This window comes from Corythoichthys intestinalis, chromosome 2 (assembly GCF_030265065.1).
Source record: "Corythoichthys intestinalis isolate RoL2023-P3 chromosome 2, ASM3026506v1, whole genome shotgun sequence".
In the NCBI taxonomy this organism is placed as follows: domain Eukaryota; kingdom Metazoa; phylum Chordata; class Actinopteri; order Syngnathiformes; family Syngnathidae; genus Corythoichthys; species Corythoichthys intestinalis.
The window spans coordinates 43,460,578-43,482,654 of NC_080396.1; the positions used below are offsets into that span (position 1 = coordinate 43,460,578).

General features: G+C 39.3%; 1 protein-coding gene across 1 annotated transcript in view; it reads right to left on the bottom strand.

Moving 5' to 3' along the window:
• The window catches only part of LOC130911877 (probable G-protein coupled receptor 153), a 47,268-nt gene extending 26,349 nt beyond the window's left edge, over positions 1-20,919 (bottom strand). Inside the window, exons 1-2 of the mRNA XM_057829504.1 lie at positions 20,347-20,919; positions 4,218-4,820 (exon numbers count right to left, since the gene is read on the bottom strand). Coding sequence (XP_057685487.1) covers positions 4,218-4,570 — 353 coding nt within the window. The 5' untranslated portion in view covers positions 4,571-4,820; positions 20,347-20,919. The remainder of the gene's footprint in view (positions 1-4,217; positions 4,821-20,346) is intronic.
• Between the last annotated feature and the right edge of the window lie 1,158 nt (positions 20,920-22,077).

The following is a 22,077-nucleotide window of genomic DNA, read 5'->3' on the forward strand; positions in this document are numbered from 1 at the left end:
CAGCAGATGCTCCTTGTGGAGGTGTGGTGTGAGTGTACTCATCTGAGAAAATTATTCATGAAAAGCTCTATTCTCTCAGTGGTGTTATTCTTAATACTGTATTTACAGGACTTTCCAAAACTAACCTTTTACAGACAAACATCCATCAAAGACGAATATTGTCCCCAAAATCTTGTCCCGCACACTGAGCAGCAATTGTCATCCTCCTATACAGTATATTCGGACATATTTGTATTTTCATCTAAACGTTGTGCTTGCTCTTAATATAGGTTTTCCATATGCTCATAAACAACTCAATTTATTGATAGAATAGGCATATAATACATGTACAATTTTGGGGGGTATATGTATAAAAAATGTGATTTACATTCATGTCAGACAGATGTGGGACGTTAACAGGTTGTCTGCGTTGAGTGCTTAAAGACGCATGAAAAAATAGAAAAGTTCTGTCTAAATCAAATGCAGGATGGTTTCACATTCAATAAAGGAGTTTCATTCCCATTCTGTTGATATACAGTGGGGCAAACAAGTATTTAGTCAACCACCAATTGTGCAAGTCCTCGTACTTGAAAAGATTGGAGAGGCCTGTAATTGTCAACATGGGTAAACCTCAACCATGAGAGACAGAATGTTGAAAAAAAAACAGAAAATCACATTGTTTGATTTTTAAAGAACTTATTTCCAAATTAGAGTGGAAAATAAGCATCTGGTCACCCACAAACAGGCAGGATTTCTGGCTGTCAAAGAGGTCTAACTTCTTCTAACGAGGTCTAAGGAGGCTCCACTCGTTACCTGTATTAATGGCACCTGTTTTAACTCATTATCGTTATAAAAGACACCTGCCCACAACCTCAGTCAGTCACACTCCAAACTCCACTATGGCCAAGACCAAAGAGCTGTCAAAGGACACCAGAGACAAAATTGTAGACCTGCACCAGGCTGGGAAGACTGAATCTGCAATAGGTAAAATGCTTGGTGTAAAGAAATCAACTGTGGGAGCAATTATTAGAAAATGGAAGACATACAAGACCACTGATAATCTCCCTTGATCTGGGGCTCCATGCAAGATCTCACCCCGTGGCATCAAAATGATAACAAGAACGGTGAGCAAAAATCCCAGAACCACACAGGGAGACCCAGTAAATGACCTACAGAGAGCTGGGACCACAGTAACAAAAGCTACTATCAGTAACACAATGCGCCGCCAGGGACTCAAATCCTGCACTGCCAGATGTGTCACCCTTCTGAAGAAAGTACACGTCCAGGCCCGTCTGCGGTTCGCTAGAGAGCATTTGGATGATCCAGAAGAGGACTGGGAGAATGTGTTATGGTCAGATGAAACCAAAATAGAATTTTTTGGTAGAAACACAAGTTCTCGTGTTTGGAGGAGAAAGAATACTGAATTCCATCCGAAGAACACCATACCCACTGTGAAGCATGAGGGTGGAAACATCATGCTTTGGGGCTATTTTTCTGCAAAGGGAGCAGGACGACTGATCTGTGTAAAGGAAAGAATGAATGGGGCCATGTATCGAGAGATTTTGAGTGAAAATCTCCTTTCATCAGCAAGGGCATTAAAGATGAGATGTGGCTGGGTCTTTCAGCATAACAATGATCCCAAACACACAGCCAGGGCAACAAAGGAGTGGCTTCGTAAGAAGCATTTCAAGGTCCCAGAGTGGCCTAGCCAGTCTCCAGATCTCAACCCCATAGAAAATCTGTGGAAGGAGTTGAAAGTCCGTGTTACCCAACGACAGCCCCAAAACATCACTGCTCTAGAGGAGGTCTGCATGGAGGAATGGGCCAAAATACATACCATGTTATATACCATATATATATATATATATATATATATATATATATATATATCAGAGGTTGCGCTAGACATTTTCGTTGTCTGTCATTTTGACTGACAGGGTCATAAAAATCCGGTCATTTTATATATACATATATTTTTACCCGTCACTTAAATTTTTAAAATGATAATGATGACATATTCAATAGTATTTAGTTTTCATTCATTTTTAATTAATATTGTAACGCTTGCTTGGCGGCGAAAAATTAGACACGGAAGTCGTGGTATTTTCTCCCTTTTTTACTCTGCTTACCGCCAACAACTCCGCCCCCAAAGAAAAGGAGGCAACGATATAGACCCCAATCACCAACGTCACACAATGATCTTAATTGTGGTTGTCAGCCCAAAATCTTCTAAATATATATTAAATGCATCTTACCAGATATAAAAAGACTCCTACATAGTCTCTGGTGATCGTTTGGTGCCCAGATTTCTTGTCGAATTACAGCAGTCCATCTCGCTCTCATCTTCGCGTCTCTCAGAATACGGTAGAACTTCGAGTCTCTCCGTCTATCTTCTCTGTTACAGCAACCAACCGCCACACACGCCTTCACCATTTTGATTATTAATATTAACGAGCAGAAAAACACGCCGTAATAGGAGGCATGTACGTAGCGGTAATGTATAAACATGACGGGCTGACACACAATATGGCGGCTCCGGTCAGGGGGGCGGAGTTGTGACGTCATGTGATTGGGGTCTATACACAGGCGGCAATCTTGTCCATCAATTGGATGACGCGCTGGCACACCGGGTGCACCAATAAGAACCTCGCGTTGATGTGTCAATCACGGTGCCGCCGCCAGACCCCGATTACACTACAATATTCTGACAGAATAGCCAACGACGTCATGCATTAAGAGAGACAATAGCTAATTAATATGCTAACTCGCCACCCTGTGGTCTGGGGTGTGAATTGCAACCTGTCAAAATGACTGACGGACTTCAGTTTTTTCCGTCACCGTTTTAAAAAACCGGTCAACGACGGAAAATTTCCGGTTAACGCGACCCCTGATATATATATATATATATATATATTTATTTATTTATTATTATTTTTTTTTTATCTCATAAGCGAACATCATCTGATCCGAAAAATATGAGCACATTGCAAAAATACATTAATTAGCTACATTGGACTATAAGCTGCAGGGTTCAAAGCATGAGAAAAAAGTAGTATTAAAATTTTAATGTTCAAATATTTAAATTTCAACTTGTCTGGTGGTGTTGACACATCGCGGAGACGCAGGCTGGAGGCCATCATCGTATTAGACGTCCGGAGATAACGCAAAGGAAATAGAAACAAAAAGTTGATCGAGAACCAGGCGAGAACGCTGATTTTTACCAGCAAACAAGGTGAGCAAAGTGCCTCTCGGCAAAGAGACGCAGGGGATGGAAGTCGTGGGAAAAAAGTGACAGGACAGGAACTGATCGTGTGACAATAGTATCGAACTAATACACATGTATACATTTAAATGCTGCATTATTTATACACAGTATGCTTGGCGTGGCTCAGTTAAGAACCAGGAAGCGGCAACCTCCAAACAAATTTTCTGAGTGCTGACACCACCGATATTGGAGGAAGAATGAAGAAGGCAGGTACTTGCATAATAAGACATGATGCGACGTCACACCGTGACCGATTTCAAAACCTACCGTTTGCAGAACAAATTCCTTTTCAAACGCAATTGCAATCAAATAAAAAACTACAGAAAAAAACCAGGGCACACTCCCATTTCACCCATCCTATGCCTGAAACATTTCAAGATATTGGAACATTACTTTAGTATCTATTTAACATTAGCTGGGATATACCGTATTTTTCGGACTATAAGTCGCAGTTTTTTTCATAGTTTAGCTGGGGGTGCGACTTATACTCTGGAGCGACTTATGTGTGAAATTATTAACACATTATTGTATATTTTCACATGTTATCTTTGTGTTTTGGAGTGACACTGATGGTGTGGTAAACTTGTTAGCATGTTCTTTATGCTATAGTTATCTGACTAACTCTTAATAGCTATGTTACATTAACATACCGGCCACGTTCGCATTTCGTTGTTCATGCATCATGTAACAGTGTCATACTGTACACTTATTCAGCATATTGTTCTCTATTGTATTTTTATTTTAAATTACCTTTCAAGATGACATATCTGTTCTATGTGTTGGATTTTATCAAGTAAATTTCCCCCAAAAATCCAACTTATACTCCAGTGCGACTTATTTATGTGTTTTTCCTCTTCCTTGGGCATTTTATGGCTGGTGCGACTTATACTCAGGTGCGACTTATAGTCCGAAAAATACGGTAATTTTAATTGGTTTAAAAAGCAAAAATGTTGTTAAAATGTAGGTATCTTACCTGTAGTTGACAGGCCAGCGTACCATCCACATGCGGTGGTAAGAGAGTGATGTAACAGAAAAGCAGGTGACCAATGTGAGAGTGTAGAAAGTTGATACAAAAACTTTGCACAAGCCTTCATTCCACTCGTAGTTGGAGTGTTGACGGCGCAGCGTAATGACGCAGTACATTGTGATGGGGATGGCCATATTGAGGATGTGTGTTCCTGCCAGTGTGCAGATAAGGAACTCCAACGGCTTCCACTTCTTCTGCTTGGCGCTGACGCTGAGGATGCTCCATGTGTTGGCCAAGATGGACACGCCCGAGCAGACCAGCCAAGCCAACGTGTTGGCATTGATGACGTCATCCTTCATGGTGGTCGCCTCATCCGCCACGTTGCAGAGAGGCGAGGCACGACCTTGGGGGCCGCAACGAATGGTTGGCAAGAGCGGGCGCACGCGTGGAAAAGGAGGAGGTGGAGATGGGCAGAAGGGAGCGCAGGGTGTCGGATGAGGCAGGCATCCTACATGGGTGGGCGTGCACTCTCCATAGGAACGACACACCAGGGCGAGGACACGGCAGTGGTAAGCTAGTAGTTGAGGGCGGCAGATCCGGGCTGGTTGCCTGGGGATCAGAAATAGAGAGGGGGTGATGATGTAATCAAATGCCATTAGTAAATCCAATTGAAAATAATCCTTCATCAGACATAATCCTTCTTGCCAGCAAACTAATTACCTAAATCACAGCACTTTATTACAGTTAATACAGAAAATCATTTGTCTGCAGTCTTTCAGACACAACAGTGACCGGTTAGCAGGACTATTTCAAAACGAGCCACAAGCGACAGCCAAATGTCAAACTGTTAGTAAGAAAATACATTAAAGTTACGAAAATCCTGTCACACCGAGTTTGAATCAGATCACGTGGTACACATGCCCATTAAATGAGCTATTTACAGTGGACATAAAATGTTGTTAAAGGGATCCACCGATAGAAAGACTTTTAGTTCTTAAAAGATAAACGTTATTACAAGTGAAAAAAATTTGGCATTGAAACCCCTCTTGATGTTTTCGTTTTTATACAATTTGTAAAATTAGCTTAAGTAGTAGGTCGCCATTGTTGTTGATGTCGCAGGGCGGTGACGTCACATGGTTACACTGCCGGGGTTCCAGAGTATGACTCTAGCGACATAAACATGTCATCTGTTCAACCCTTTCAATTTGAACCCGAGAGTAACATTAATGAGCATGACAGCACTGTCAATATTTCACAAAATGAGCAGCGAAAGCAAAATGAACAGGAAAGACAGGATGAGACAACACAAGAGTAGGAAAAAATAAACGGCATTCTGACAAAATTTGCTACACTGGCGAAACGTCCCACAGGAGGCGAAATTGACACCCAAAGTACTACTGTGCGCTTTCAACTTGTTTTGTTTACATGGATACAGACAGAACAAGATGCCTTGAGAAAATACTTAAACGTAGTTGTATAAAATAAGGGTGGTTTAAATATGCTACGTGACTAATGTTGTCAACAGATCAGCAATCTGCTTTAAAGCTACCACAAGAAAACACAACGCTTAAAAATATGAGAGGGAAACACACGCAAAGAGTATTTTGAGACAATGAAAATGTAATAAAAGACTCAATAAAAACATAAATAGTAAGTACTCGCCACTTTTAACCGATGAGCGCATCTGTTGGACGTCTGGCCGCGTCGGAATTGCAGTAACCCGGTAGTACTCGTCGAGTGACAGCGACAATCCAGGTCATTGCCCCGAGCATCCATTGTGTGCTTAATACATGGCGCCCTCAGTAGGTCAAAACATGTACTAAATATTATAGATTTTTGAATCAATGGCAATATTTTATGTGTTTCTAATAACATGTTTTAGAAGAGAACAATTGTGGCTCATTAGAGGCTACAAGTCTTTTAAGTCCGAGGTTCCCTTTAAAATGTAGAATTTGACGTGTAAAAATGATGAACATTTTAAATCAATTTGAAACTTTTTTCCCCACAATTAATGCCCCCAATACATAATCAACAGATGTGATTGCACAAGTGAGCACAGCTTTTTCACAATGGGATGTGGATGTGTTCAGACTGAGCAGTCTTAACCCCATACAAAATTGAACTCTTATACAATGATATGAAAAAGTATCTGAACCTTTTGGAATTTCTCACATTTCTGCATAAAATCACCATCGATCTGATCTTTATCAAAATCACACAGATGAAAAAACTTTGTCTGCTTTAACTAAAAGCACCCAAACATTTATAGGTTTTCATATGTTGATGAGGATAGTATGCAAACCATGAAAGATTACACATTTAATATTTTGTGGCAGCGATAACTTCAAACAGACGCTTCCTGTAGCTGCAAATCAGTCTGGCACATCGATCAGGATGGATCAGGACTAATTTTGGCCCATTCTTCTCTCCAAAACTGCTGTAGTTCAGTCAGATTCCTGGGATGTCTGGCATGAATCGCTGTGTTTAGGTCATGCCACAGCATCTCAATGGGGTTCAAGTCTGGACTTTGACTTGGCAACTCCAGAACTTGAATTTTGTTCTTCTGAAACCATTCTGAAGTGGATTTAATTCTGTGTTTTGGATCATTGTCTTGTTGTAGCATCCATCCTCTTTTTCGCTTCAGTTGTCTGACAGACGGCTTCAGGTTTTACTGCAAAGCTTTTGAATTCATTCTTCAATTAATGATTTCAAGTTGTCCAGTCCCTGAAGAAGCAAAACAGCCCCAAATCATGAAGCTCCCTCCACCATGCTTCACGGTGGGGATGAGGTGTTGCTGTTGGTGAGCTGTTCCATTTTCCCCCCCACACGTGACGTTGTGTATTACTCCCAAACAGTTCACTTTAGGTTTCATCAGTCCACAAAATATTTTGCCAAAACATCTGTGGAGTGTCCAAGTGCCTTTTTGCGAATATTAAACGAGCAACAATGTTTTTTTTAGACACCCGTGGCTTCCTCCATGGAGTCCTCCCATGAACACTATTCTTGGCCATAGCTTAACATAGTGGATGTGTGCACAGAGATATTGGACTGTGCCAGTGGTTTCTGTAAGTCTTTAGCAGACACTTTAGGGTTCTTTTATTACCTCTCTCAGTATTCTGCGCTGAAATCTTGGTGTCATCTTTGGTGGATGGCCACTCCATGGGATAGAAACAGCAGTGCCAAACTCTCTCCATTTGTAGACTACTTCCATGACTTCCAGACTTTTAGAGATGGTTTTGCATCCTTTCCCAGCTCTATACAAATCAACCATCCTTGATCGCAGGTCTTTTGACCGAGCCATGATGCATATCAGACAATGCTTCTCATTAAAACATTTCTTACCAAGTGTGTGTTTTATAGTGGGTGGGGCAGCTTTAAACCACTCAACCAACATTGGGCACACACCTGACTTAAATTGTGTGGTAAAAATTGGTTTCAATTGCTCTTTAAGTCTCATTAGGCAGAGGGTTCACTTACTTATTTTCCCAATTCTGTCATTGTTTTCATGCTATCCTCATTAAAAAATGAAAACCTATAAATGTTTGGGTGGTTTTAGTTAAAGCAGACACTGTTTTTTCATCTAAGTGATTTTGACAAAGATCAGATCACATTTGATGGTGATTTTATGCAGAAATGTGAGAAATTCCAAAAGGTTCAGACATAGACTTCATTACCTATTGACGTGACATACCGTCATTCATTGTGTAACGCTTTATCAGAGGGGGCCGAGCTTCATTTAATAATAGCCTAAGACGGCATACGCTCATGTCGGATTCAAGCTTGGATTTTTGAAAAGCTACGAAAGCTGTACCGCATATAAACAGGAAGGGTTGTCTCAGGAGTGATTTGTTCGAGGATTCATGGTAAATATTATATTTTTCGTACCATGCATGCATGATTGAAGCATTTGTTCGCAGGAATTTTCTTTTTTGTCTGCACATAGAGGCGGCTAATTTTCGTCACTTACTAGCCTCATAGTTGGCAATATTTACGCGAAATAAATGCTACCTGCACGTTTTTTTTACTTTCAACCAAGAATTGAGTTTTACGTCCATATCTATAAAAAAAATTCAGGGATTTAAGCATTTCTTCTCAAGAGTTTTTGCCAGAAAAGCCCTGTTTACGCCAGGCGGCCGCTAGCCTCATTCGCTAACAGAGTAGCATTGTACTTTGACAATATACAGTACGTAAAATAAAGGCTAACTGCACGGTTTCTTTGCTTTTAACCAAGAATCGAGACTGTTATACATCCATATCTATGAAGAATTCTGGGATTTAAGCATGTATATTTTCGCCAGAAAAGCTCAGTATACGTCAGGCGGGCGTTAGCCTCATTCGCTAACAGTATACAGTGTATAATGATAATAAAGGGCTATTCTATTCTATCCTATAATAAGTTGTGATTGTATATAGAATTTATTAATAAACTATTTATATTTTATTTACAATTGCTTCTGCATGTTTCCTCAAGTATTAAGTTTCTGATGTTAAATTGAGTGATTTATTAGCTGTTGAAAACATATATAAATAAATAAATAAATAAATAATTAAGTTGCTATCTTGGTCAAAAACGTATATAACATGTCAAATATTGCTATTGATCCTGAATATATAGGTGATTATCTCTGCATTTGGTGATTTTTGTCCATCGAGAGTAAAATCTGACACTTTTATAGCCATTTTAAGTTGTGTTACTTATATTTTTTAAAAATGATTAATCAGTATTTTATTAGGGAACGACTGAATTTTTTGATGCCGCTGTTCATGGAGGCCCATATAAGGCTAAGGTAGGTGCCTGTTTTGGTTTTATGTCGGTAGCAGCTTTGGCTTTGAAAATATTTAAATTTGAATACTTTTTCATACCACTGTAGGTTGGAAGTTCTACCACTGCTGTTTAGAACTGTTCATAATTCCCTCCCTCCAGTGGTGCGGGAAGTGGGGTGCTGAGCATGTTGCAGCACCCCTGGTGTTGGGGAGAAAAAAAGTGGTTCAGTGGATTTTTTTTTTGGCGGGGGGATAAATGAATTAAATAAAACATTGAAACAATAGCATATTTAACTTTGGGGATTCAATATATATGTACATGAATAACATGGTCACCACCTGACACCGGGTCATGTTGAATAAGGCGCTATTTGTGAAAAGGGGGTATTTTGGGGCCTTCAAGTTTTCAAATATGTTTGTGTGTCATTGCGCCATCTAGCTGTGGGGGGCTGAATTATAATACACAGGCACTTTTTTTTCCAATACAAAAACTCTAACACACACCGTAGGTGAAATAGAACGCTGTCTTTGTAGTAGCCTAGAAGTAGTACGTAAACTATCCAGCATGTGTGTGTACTGCCATTGCCATTGGACCGAAACGGCTTTTTTGGGATGAGAAAAACTAAAAAAGATCCTCAACACCCCCTGCTATGAGTGACTTCCAGCGGCCCTACCTCCTTCATAACATTTAACTGAAGAAACATGAAATCATCAAAGAAAATGATTGTGTAAATTATAGCATAGTTATGAAAAAGCATTTTGCTACTGCAGGAAAAAACATTAATATGAGCTTGTTTTCGTGTCACCACAAACTGAGCATATTCTCATTTGCACATTTTATTTTCCACATATGGTGGACTAATAAGGCCAAGGCTAAATCACAGATACTGTATGTAGTACAGCATTAATGAAAATAACTGAGAGCTAAGGGTATGAGTGAGGCACAGCAAAACAGAATAATATGCTGTCACAACAAGCTATAAATTTAAAAATTATTATTATTATTTTTTTTTTTAATCACGTAGATTAATATCACTGCCGGAGAGGGATTCCTTCTCAAACCCTATTTACAGCAAAACACAAGCCAAAGCACCAGAAGATAAAGAATGATGTCTCTCCCACAGTGGGGTGAAAAATGCTTCCCACACAGCCAGGGCATGTTGTCACATTCATTATCTGTCTTTTGGCTTGTCCAAACACTCATATGGGCTGTGGGCAGAACCCCTGAGAGGGGACTCTGAAAATGACCTCATCAGCTTCATCATCACCATCAAACCGCCTCTCTTTCAGAACCAGGATTTGAAGGAGTCACTGATGCTGTAGTGGTTCATTAGCGAGGCTTCCAAGCAGGCCAGCAATGTGGGTTCATTTCCCACTCAGTGATTGTGTGAATCCACCGGTAAATGATTGCCTTAATGTGGCCTGGGATTGACTAGCGACCGGTCTTGGTAGTATTTTCCCTTTCAGGCCTCCAATTTCTGATGAGCCTGACTGAATCCAGAATATGCAATCATGGTGTTTAGTGGTATTTCTTCCTGGAGGGAAGGTTGGGATTACACAGGGAACTTTTAAGACACATATAAATCAATGCGTCGCATGCATTCTGGCAGGGAGGAACTCCTAACCTGTCTTTATGTCATCTGAGCTCTGATTCGTAGACACCTTTGACTGGACAAGTCTTTGTTAAGGAAAAATTGCAAAAACACAATTCATAGATAAATTGCCTCAGAACAAACTAAAAGAAAAGGTTCGATGAGGCAATAAAAAGACACTTGACCAGTATTGCCAATGGAGAGAATCAAAGGGGAAACACACACACAATGTTAAAAAAAGCTATCACAAAGCATTCACAACATCAAACCCTGTAGGGGGATGTAAGGAAAAAATCCCAGCTTTGATCGAGGGGTCTCCAGGTGCTTGTGGGGGTCTGAGCCGCTGCACCACAGCTTGAACCAAATGTATAAATTCTGTTTTGCTGGTAGGACACTAGCAGATACTACAAAAAACATTCAAAAGTCCTCCGAGTTATAGAATTGATTATGCTGAAGCTTTTAGCATGCATGCACTTCACTTTTGCTTCTTCTGTCAAGAAATGCCACTAATGCTGTAACAAAAATGTTAGTGAAAGTGGTATATAACTTTCATGAATTTTTTTATGCATATTCTCAGGGCTAGTCTCTGGAGAGCAACACAATTTTCTTTTCTGTGTAGATGTATTAATGTTATACGTATTGCAAATGAATCTTGCCGTATGTAGATAAACCTTCAGTAGAAACATGGGTAGCGTAATGGTCGTGCAGCTTGCTTAGTTCTTTTACCTTTAACACACTAGTCACAAATTCCCTTGTACTAGCCAGTTGGGAAGGGCTCCGCCATAATAAGGAACAGGATATGTGGTAGCTTAAATGGTTCGTGAAAAGTGGGAAGAGGGGAGCGATTGGGGACCAGCTAATGCTATGGGTAATGTCAACAAGAGTTTGGACATCCCAATGCACTTTACCCCCAATGTAGTGGAAAACGAGCCATTCTCTTTTGTTCATTGGTCTTGTAAAGGTTGTTAAAGGAGTCGTTTCCACCCATCCATCTACTTTCAGATCCCAATTCTCCGTTTCAAGCAGCTGAACAGGTCAGGTTACAAAAATACACTAAAATACACAAAGTGTATTGCTTGAGGTCAAATTTATGAGTGGCTAAAGAATGCGTATCACTGTTATAAGCAGTCATATAAATGTTTTCTATTAAAATACTGTACTGTTGTTTAATAACTTAATGTTAAATAACGTTAACGTTTAGTAATGATCGCTGAACTGAATTGTGTGATTTAGTGTGAAAAATGACTTGACCTCAGGAAGTTCCTGCAACAACCTTATTTAGGATAAACTGTAAGGTGGCACAGTGATGAGTGCTTTGCATGTCCACCTCACAGATCTGGCATCAAGGGTTTAATCCTGGACTCTGGCCTTCCTGTGTGGAGAATGCATGTTCTCCTCCTGCGTGCTTGGGTTTTCTACGTCTACTCCGGTTACCTACCAAACCCCAAAGACATGCTTGGTAGGCATAAACAGTCTAAATTCTCTATAGGTGTGATTGTGAGTGTGACAGATTGCTTGTCAATATGTGCCCTCCGATTGACTGGCAACAACTTGAGGGTGTACCCTGCGTCCTGCCCATAGTTAAGTGGGATAGGCTACAGCACCCCAGCAACCCTCGTGAGGAAAAGCAGTAGACTTAGACAGCCCCGGATGTCCTCTGATTCATCCCGTTCAAGCGTCCCATGCCTGGCATCCCGGACATTCCGTTCGGTCGTTTTCCACCTGGCGCCCTGGGAGTCCGCCCGATCGTTCCGTTCGGCCGGGTTACGCCCGGCGTCCTGTGTGGGTGAATTCTGGTGGGCTTGTGTAGTGACCACTACATCCTCTCTACATAATTCACCCACAGAACAAATGTGGGGGATGTTGTATTCTGAAGGGGAATGCTTTGACGCACGGTTTCCGGATCAGAAAGACTAGACGCACCTGATCCAGAAGAAGAATGAATGAATCAATATATATCGAAAATATACAGAGATACATTTTTTGTCTTTGGCATCTCGCAGCTTATTTACTTATTTTAGTAGGATCAAAACCATAGTTTTATAAAAACCTTTTGGAGCGGGTTATGCAGTGTACTATAATCTGTGATATACTGAGCTACATTTGCCTTCCTTGTGCATAATCTTTGAGACATTCATAGCAGATTGTAATGGAAGTAGTGCGAGAAGAACTTTAATTTCAATTCTTGACTGTTGGCATCCTCACGATTTGATCTAACAGCTTGATCATCCGCAATCCTCTGGGCCTCCAAGCCAAATATGTTGCCGCACCCAGCCAGCAGCACTGACAATTACAAGACTTCAACTTCAAGGTTTTGAATGATAAGAGAGACACATGGAGGTTCTGTGAAGAGACGATTTTCACAAAGAATGACTTCAAGCACTTTAAATAATTACTGCTTAAACCTGATTAAATATGCTGGAACAATGCACTTGTCAACATAGTATATGGGAGTTTCTTTGAGATGTGGTTGCAAAACAAGTAAATTTATTCTTTTAGATCCAATGGCTACAAGCAGCTGTGAAATAATTATCACAAAAAAGATTCTTGAGCTCCCTTTGGAATCATTGAAGGATGTTGCTTACAAGTCACACCACCAAACTATCTTCCGTTTCTGATCACTGGTCAGAAAAAGCTTCAGCTTTTTATTTATTTTTATTTTTTTTTTAAACAAAATACCATCAATCAACCAGATGTAAAAATAGCATCAATTGGTGGTTATATTTGAAGCAATAATCAATCAGGCCAAAAGTGATTATTTTCCTCAGTAGGGTATATCTGGTGTGATTGTCCCAATCAAAGGGCATAATTCAAAATTTTTTTGCAGTTGATTTTACATGTGCAATCTTTGTACTATGACAGACCTCTGATATGAAGGAACACATTGTGCAAAGGTCGAAGCAGAATACCGCTTTGTAAAACAAAACAAAAAAAATAAACAATGTTTGGCACCTGTATGAATTGAATGTAATTATTGCAGCACAAACATAGCACAAATGTTTGCGACCAGTTTGGAGTGAATTCGACAATGTGGGGGGCTGTGACTTCACGTTATTTAAAAAAAAAAAAAAAAAAAAAAAAAAAAGGAAACGTTAATATCTCAAAATCAATAATAGCATGAAGAAAAATGTTTGTTTAAGAGTTTACCATATGATACTTGAAAGAAGGCTTGGATTGCAGGTTTTCATGTGGTGCCTAGTGTCACCCACACACACAGACAGACACAGAAGAGCTCTCCTTCACAGAAGAAGGGATTAGGTCGGTCCTCGGAGGTCACCATACAATCAATCTAACGCTCATTAGCCTGTTATCAGAGTCCAGCAGAGGTGCCTTCGTGCATAACCAATCATGCGCAGGACCTGCTTGTTAACTCACTGTCCTGCGCAAAGACCGACACAGGCTGAAGGGTATGATTTGGGGAGGCTTTCTGTTTCTCCCAAATGTATGCACGAAATGGTATTTTCAATGATTGTAACTAAGGTTTCATAACTGAATATGGTTCCCAATTTAAATTTCATGTGATCACACTGAAATAGGATCACTTGGGATTAAGCGCCATTAGGACTCTTGTTAACAGTAACACCTCTTTGAAACTTAAAAAAAAAGAATGTTACAGCTTTTCGAACAGTCCACTTCATTTTATTTCCACAAGTGATCTACTTACATGACACTCTTGGAAAAAAAAAAAAAAAAAAAAGAAAACTGCATACCTTAATTATTATCCTTCTTTAGCAGCTGGAGACACTTGCTAGAGTCCCCTGGGCTAAGTGCTGTCATTTATGGTGTATATTTCTCCATGATGTCATCATGTTATTTGGAGTAAAGGGCATCATGTTTTCCCACCATTGAATGAAGGTAAAACATGTTTGGTTTACCACATTATCCTGCACGTTACCCAGCACAATGTGATTACAGGAAACCGAAGAATGTGGCTTGTTTTCAGTTCCTGCCTTTTCTCCCCCTATTGTTATCATAATCACCAGGCCACCATGTTCCTAACTTAACAACATTTCTTTCCACTATACCTGACAAATTGTGTTTATAAAATACATGTCATGTCACATTTGTTTATGTAGCCCTTAGTACTGCATCAATTAATCTATTAACTCGAGTAATTTAATGAGAAAAAAAGCTTTGAATCAAATTTTGCTGCTTCCAGGATTCGATTAATTTGAGTGAGGTTGTAATGGTTTGTTTAGTAAGTGTTGCATTTAGTTTTATTGATTTGGGTGGATACACTGCCCTCTAGTGACAACAGTGAATATGCCATAACTCGCCTAACATGGCTGAATCCAGCTGTTCCCTGTTGAGATCAGCATAAGGTATGTTTTTGTTTGAGCTAATAATTATTATAATAATTAATTTAGTTTACAAGTATATTTAGCAGTTTTTTTGTGGGAATATGTGGCTAAACAATTTGTTAAGAGCTTTGTGATAGAAAAGTTAGCATTTTTTAGCATTTAAACTGGCGGACTTTTGCTTTGCAAGTTAGCCAAATGTTCTTTTGTCGTACTTAGATTGTCATTTATTTATTTATTTTATATCATTTGGGGCTAAGCTCAGGTAGTTTAATTAATTTTTAAATGCATTAATTGCTGTTGTAAAATGAAAGTGCAATCCTGCATAGTTTGAAGAAACACTCAGGATTTTTTTTTTCTCTTTTGAAAGTGTAATCTTAGCAAGTCAAAATAAATATTATTGCACGCATAAACATTAATTTGTTTTAGATCTCCTAGAATTTATTCTGCAATGCATTAAATGTTCATAATCCGATTACTCTATTATGCAAAGTAACTAATTGATAGATTAATCGATTACCTAAATAATACATTACTGCAGCCCTAATAGCCTTTGGTCACAAAAGTCTCAAAGAGTTTAATAGGCCTACATTGACAAAAAAAGACGACACCCCTTGGTGTAAAGCTAGCCTGGCAATCCAGCTAGACTTTCGCCATGTACAGGATACATGGCAAGTCAGTCTGGTCTTCTGTGGTTTGGGCTGGGTTTCATTATCGATGCTACAGGTGTGGCTAACAAGCACAGACCTGCTGCCAGGCAAGTATTGCAAATGAGAATGTGCTCTCAGTTTTCTTGCCCAATTAAAGCTTTAATCAAAATGAAAAATATTTTTTAAAAAGCCATTTCTGCCCATCACCAGCTGGGATAGGCTCCAGCACCCCTGTGACCCTCGTAAGGATAAATGGAATATATTATTGATTGAATATATGTCCTTTTCATTTAGGGAAGGGAGGAATCCACAGTATGCCACAGACTTTTTTTTAGCAATGTAAAGTAAAAATAAGTTGCTATTTTTACATATTTCGGCAAATTTTAATATGAAATTTTTTATTTTTTTTTAAATAGCCCATGCTTTTTTCCCAAATAAGCAACTTATTTTTTGTTCGTGCAAGTTTTCAACAACTAATACTTGAGGAAAGCATGCAATCTCATCTTAATTCTACACAACATAAGCAACATATTGCATTTTTCTATATACAGTCACAACGTATTTAGGTTGAATTCTGATGTTACTATTGCCCCAGCACGAAGGAACGTCTTGCCGGCTATCTGGCTTTTAGATTGAAATGTTACATGAAATAAAACACATAAAATGCGATTTTTTTTTTTTTTTGTATGGATGCAGAAATTTCTAAATTACTACTAAAACGGGCAGTAGGCCGAAAACTCCTGATCATTAGAATGTAAACTTACGCTACTGTGTATGGATACAACATGGCGGCCATCACAAAACAAAGACCTTTTTAAATTCTTGTAAATAAATGTGTACATCCTGCAATTTCTATCGCTTGAGCAGTCTAGATTCTTTGTTAAAAGCAAAAAGCGGGCAGTTAAAATTAGCTAAAATGACGCTATTGTGTAAACCCAATGTGGCGGCCATCACAAAATAGAGAGCTTTTTAAGTTGAAAATTCCTAATAAATGCGTACATCCCAGAATTTCTATAGATATGAACATAGAACAGTCTAGATTCTTGGTTGAAATAAAAAAAAAGAGGCAGCTATCATTCATTTTAGGTAAATATTTCGAGTTAAAGTTACGCTTTTACGATTTATGAGTTACGATTTTTTCCTGCATTTTTTTTTACAATGTTTCAAAGTGCATGCATGGGGTATTTCATACAATAATTACCTTGAGTCCTCGACCAACTCACTCTTGAGACACTCCTGCCTGCTTGTATGCAGTAAAAATTTCGTCCTTTTTCCACCTAGGTGTGTTTGAGTTTATTACAATGAAAGCCAAATGCTCTGCCTGGGTTGGCCCCTAACGGAAAGGCGTGGCGCAATGTTTGTGGGGACTGTCTTGTCAACTGATGGTGAAGTCTATGACAGATGTTAGTAACATTAACTGCGTGATTTTTTTTTTTTTCATGTGGATTATTTAATATTTGATGGGTGGGATGTAAAAATGCCTAACCGAAAAGGTGTATCAACAGCTGATGGTGAAAGCATGGCTCGACATTCAATAACTCTAACACACTGTAAAAACGTCTCACAGCAAATACAGCACATCAACAGGAGCTGTATGAGATGGATTTGTTTGGCAAGAGGAAGAGTACTTTGCCTGTGATTTTTTTTTTTTATCATATGTCCTATGACTGCGGAAGACGGGTATTCACATATTCTAGAACGAGGTCATAAAAGCTGCAACTAATGAATCAGATATTACATAGTGGATGGTCCCATACTGCTAACATTTGATTCAAGTCACTGGTGAATATCATTTAATGGAACAGTCCTGATTAAATGATCTAGAGGAAATATCATGAGTATTGTACACAGAGGTACGCTTCCCTTTTAATTTAATTGCTTCCACTTGGTTGTACACTCTGCAATGAACACAAAGTCCTCAGGACTGTGATCATCTATTCTTTCATCGTGTTGGGCTATGAGACAGACCACTGTGAAGAATCTGCTTGTGCGCTGCTTCCCAAAATTTTTTTCTGTTTTATATTCTTCTATTTTTCAATTTCCTTTGCAGCTTTCGGTGTGATAGCTACACAAATGTACAGGATGACAATTTACTAATAATGATGTATTAAAGACGCACATCAGAATACAATATAGTGCTCGCTATCCCCGTGGGACAGTGTAAACACTCAGTTACAGTCACCAGATTCTCAGAGAGGAAGTCGTTGAATTTTCCATCATGTAACCCGAGGCTTTCTTCCTGTTTATGTAAAGCTACCTCCAGCTAAGAGTGAGGTTGGATCACTACAAGCCATATGGCACAGAGTTTTTGTCTCAACACTTGCCGACCAAGTCTGTTATTTATAAACACATGCACTATGCTTATTGCCTTGTTAGCATCATCACAACCAAAGGCACCGCAGCTAGAATAGCTCATGGTTGAGTACAGACCCCCAACTAGGCTGGAAAATCTGAATTGATTTTAGCAACAGAATGTGAATATTCATATTTACACTGCTCCGGCAGATATTTGAATTATTAACTGAGAAGCAGCACAAAAACTGTGCAAACATTTTCAGGTCTGAAATCAAATATAACAGGTGCTCATGCCTCATTCCATTACGGTGTTGTGCATCTTGACAAGAGCATATTTATATGGTAATAATTTTAAAGGAAATTAATTGTTTGTAGTTAGGACTTTTCTGAGACACCTTGTACAGTAGCAACATAAAAACATACAAAACATGCTTTTAGTGTTTTTAAAAATATGCCAGTAGGGTAGGTGGCGATTTTGCTTGCTACAGAAACACTAAAACAGAACCCTGTGTTTGTGACATTGCATCATTTCAGATTTGAGATCAGCACAGTGTTTAAATAGAAGATTTGAGAAGAAAAAAAGCATAACTGGTTTACAATTGAGTTGCAGTCAAGGTGTGGCAAAACATCTTCAGGGATGAAATCCACCATGCTTTCTTGTTTTCAGGTTTTAATCAACTGCAAGGGATTTGCAACTGATGTTGTTAGTTTCACATCAATGGTTGAAGCAGAACTATTTTTGTGTTGTTGTTGTATTAGTTGACAAGAATGTCATGCAATGAGGTTACAAACAAACAAACAAAAACTTCCTGGGGCAGGTATCAAGCAGCATTCAAAAGCAAACAGCATGTGAATGGTGGTTTACATGTTGAGTGGGCAAGGGAAGGAAAGCACAAAATGACAGAAGCAAACGTGTGACACACAAAATGTCACGCACGAAACACTGAGCTCGACGGTGGAGGCGCCTCCTTGTCACGTGACACATGGCTGCATGACATCCACTCTATTTGCAATGCACTCATGGCCTTTGCATTGACATGAATGTCTTCTGCAATGCTATTTGACATATCGACACATTTTCAGGATGATAATATAGAACTCCTAATGATGTTCTTTATCTAGAACAACATTAATATAGGTGAGTTACTCCTTTGGGTCATATTCAGATATGCCAGTCTAAATATTTTGTCATCATAATTGTTTACTTGTCAAAGACACTTCATATTAATGAATATTTACTGTATACAGAATGCAAATCTTAACACAAGATGTAGTTACTGAGTTTCCAACACATTTGTGCCTTAACTCCACGTCCAGTTGTGATAGTGTCAAAAGCCATGCTCCCTATTTGCATGAGACAGAGCCAGCCCTCCGAGACAGATGATTTCAACCTAAAGTGATGTTAAAGTACATGTCAAGAGTTCTGTATTCCTTTATTCCTAAAAAACTATCTCCTGAAATAAAATAAATAAATCCAGCACCCCCACAACCCTCGTGAGGATAAGCGGTTCAGAAGATGAATGAATGAATGAAAATATAATACAATGAAAATCCCTTCTACAATAAAAACAGTTTTAAATTTCTGTAAAAAAAAACTGTATGTCTCTTAAATTACAATAGTATCTAATCACAGTGAAGAATACCAGTAGACTATAACAATGTAAAGAGTGGTGAAGAATCTGATAACTCTCAGATTGGAATGAGACGCAGTAAATACAAGCACGGTCATATTGGTTGGTGCTTACCAGAAAATATAGATACCAAAGTTGTGCTAAATCAGCACCTTACCTCCTATGACGACAAATCAGTGCATATTGGGATTTCTTTCTCTAGGGTAAGGTGTTTGTACGCTGTGGTACCAACAACTGAGTAATACGGAATACTCATGCTCAGGTAAACATTAAAAGGATTCTTACTGAAAGGTGTCAACACCTGAGCACAAAACTAATTGTTTAGATGTTTATGTGCACTGCTGATTGTTGCAAGACAATTTCTCAAATAAAAAATGGTTTTAATATATATATATTTAAAAAAACAAAACAAAAAAACATTTAAAACCTTGGTTATAGCAGATGAAACACAGTAAGGGAGTGAGACACATTTCCTGTCAAGAATGCAGCTTTATGATGAAAGGTCAGTCACTATCTTGTTCATTTGGTTTAGTTTTTTTGTTTGTTTTTGACTAACTTATATCAAATATGAGATGTGCGTCCTGCACCCAGCCACGTGGCTCAGTACTGCTCACTGTGGTGGTGATGGTGGTAGTGTTGTGTGCTGCGTGTCAATGTGTTATTTCATCTCTTAACTGGGTCATTTTTCATCTTGCATCCAACAAAAATCAATTTGAATGCAATCGACCAAATAGGTCATATTTGCTCAGTGTATACAGGAATGCTGCGTTCACGTGTCTCCCAACAGGACACCACCTGTTTGGACTAACGCCATAACTTACTGCTCAAATCAGATGATGATGATGACGGATAACAATTTCATTTTATATTTCCAAATGGCCATGCATGGCAATGTTGGTTCTCACCTTCAACGACACGGTCAGTACACTTCGTTCCAGCCGCACGCTCTCCACACGAGTTGGTCATACTCTCCCAAGAAAGTGGCTTTCCCGCATCTGTCCAACCGTCCAAAGTAAGCGAAATGGGTCGGCAGCTGTAAAAATGATTAAGGAGCCCTGGAGACTAGACTCATCACCTCTGTTGGACGCTTCTTTGTCTTCTAAAGCACAGAGGGCCGTGTAGTCTACGATTATCGACGAGTATCGATCGAGGGACTCGTGTCGTTTTCCCAGCAATGCCGATCGCGACGCAACGAGGTTGGCCAAGTGGCGCAAATGGCAAGTAAAAGATGCATCGTCCTCGCTTGTTTGGTCGCCCCTCACCTCACTCTGTCATTCGGAGGCGCTTTGGTTGCGCGTTCCCGCACCCTACCCAGGCGCGTGCACGAGCCAAGACTCTGTGGCGGTGGCAATGATGAATGGGAATGGGAGTGCTCCGGCCTACCACAAAATGGGATTTTGGCGAGATCAATTATAGGGGGAAAGGAGGTACACAAGGCAGCCCTACAGAGGTGCCTTTCCCATTCATATCATTCTCTCTCTCTCTCTCTCTCTCTCTCTCTCTCTCTCTCTCTCTCTCTCTCTCTCTCTCTCTCTCTTCTCTCTCTCCCCCCCATGATGGGGTTGCAGGTTCAGGGGTCTTGCACAGCGTGCCTATAGACTTCATACTTGGCAGGACTACCGACCTAAAACCAAAACAGGCAACTACATTAGCCATGTATGAGTCTCCATGAGCAGCGGCATCAAAGAATTCAAAGTCGTTCCCTTATAAAACCCAGATTACTTATTTTTTATATAACTCTTATATACTACTCTCTCTCTCTCTCTCTCTCTCTCTCTCTCTCTCTCTCTCTCTCTCTCTCTCTATATATATATATATATATATATATATATATATATATATACAGTGCCTTGCAAAAGTATTCGGCCCCCTTGAATCTTGCAACCTTTCGCCACATTTCAGGCTTCAAACATAAAGATATGAAATTTAATTTTTTTGTCAAGAATCAACAACAAGTGGGACACAATCGTGAAGTGGAACAACATTTGTTTGCGAGACGACAATTTTTTAAAAAAAATGTATATACTGTGTGTGTGTATATATACATATATATATATACAGTATATATAAGCGATATATAAGCGAAGAAAAAAGTGTTCCTGCATCCAGTTCGCATCGATTTCCTGGACACGCAGAAGACCAAGAAGGAAAAAGTGGGTGAAAAATATCAACAGAAAGGACTTTGTTCCAAATCAAAACAGTAGGGTGAGTTTTGGTTAATAAAGTTAAATCTCGTTGCAGTACTTTGTGCTTCATATTTGATCAATGATTTGATGAATAATAACTGAGACGATGCGGCATGTGCAGGTGTTTGTTTGTTGTATAACTCTGAAACTCATAATTGCCTAACCTAGCTAATTTCTCAATGTGGGCATCTAACGTACAGGGTAACGTCATTAGCTAGTTAGTTGGGCTACCCTGCTTGCACTAACCTATCTGGTTACCTAAAAAGCCTTTGAATGGAGAAAAAATATGTTGACAGAGAGAGCTTTTTCATCTTTCATCATTTTTTTTTTTTTTATCTGGGCCAGTGGGAATGGGAATTTAATGGTGTATTGTTGGCTTCACTTACTGTATTTACTGACTGTATTATTATTTACTGTTCAAGGTGTGTGGGATACATTTCATTGATGGAA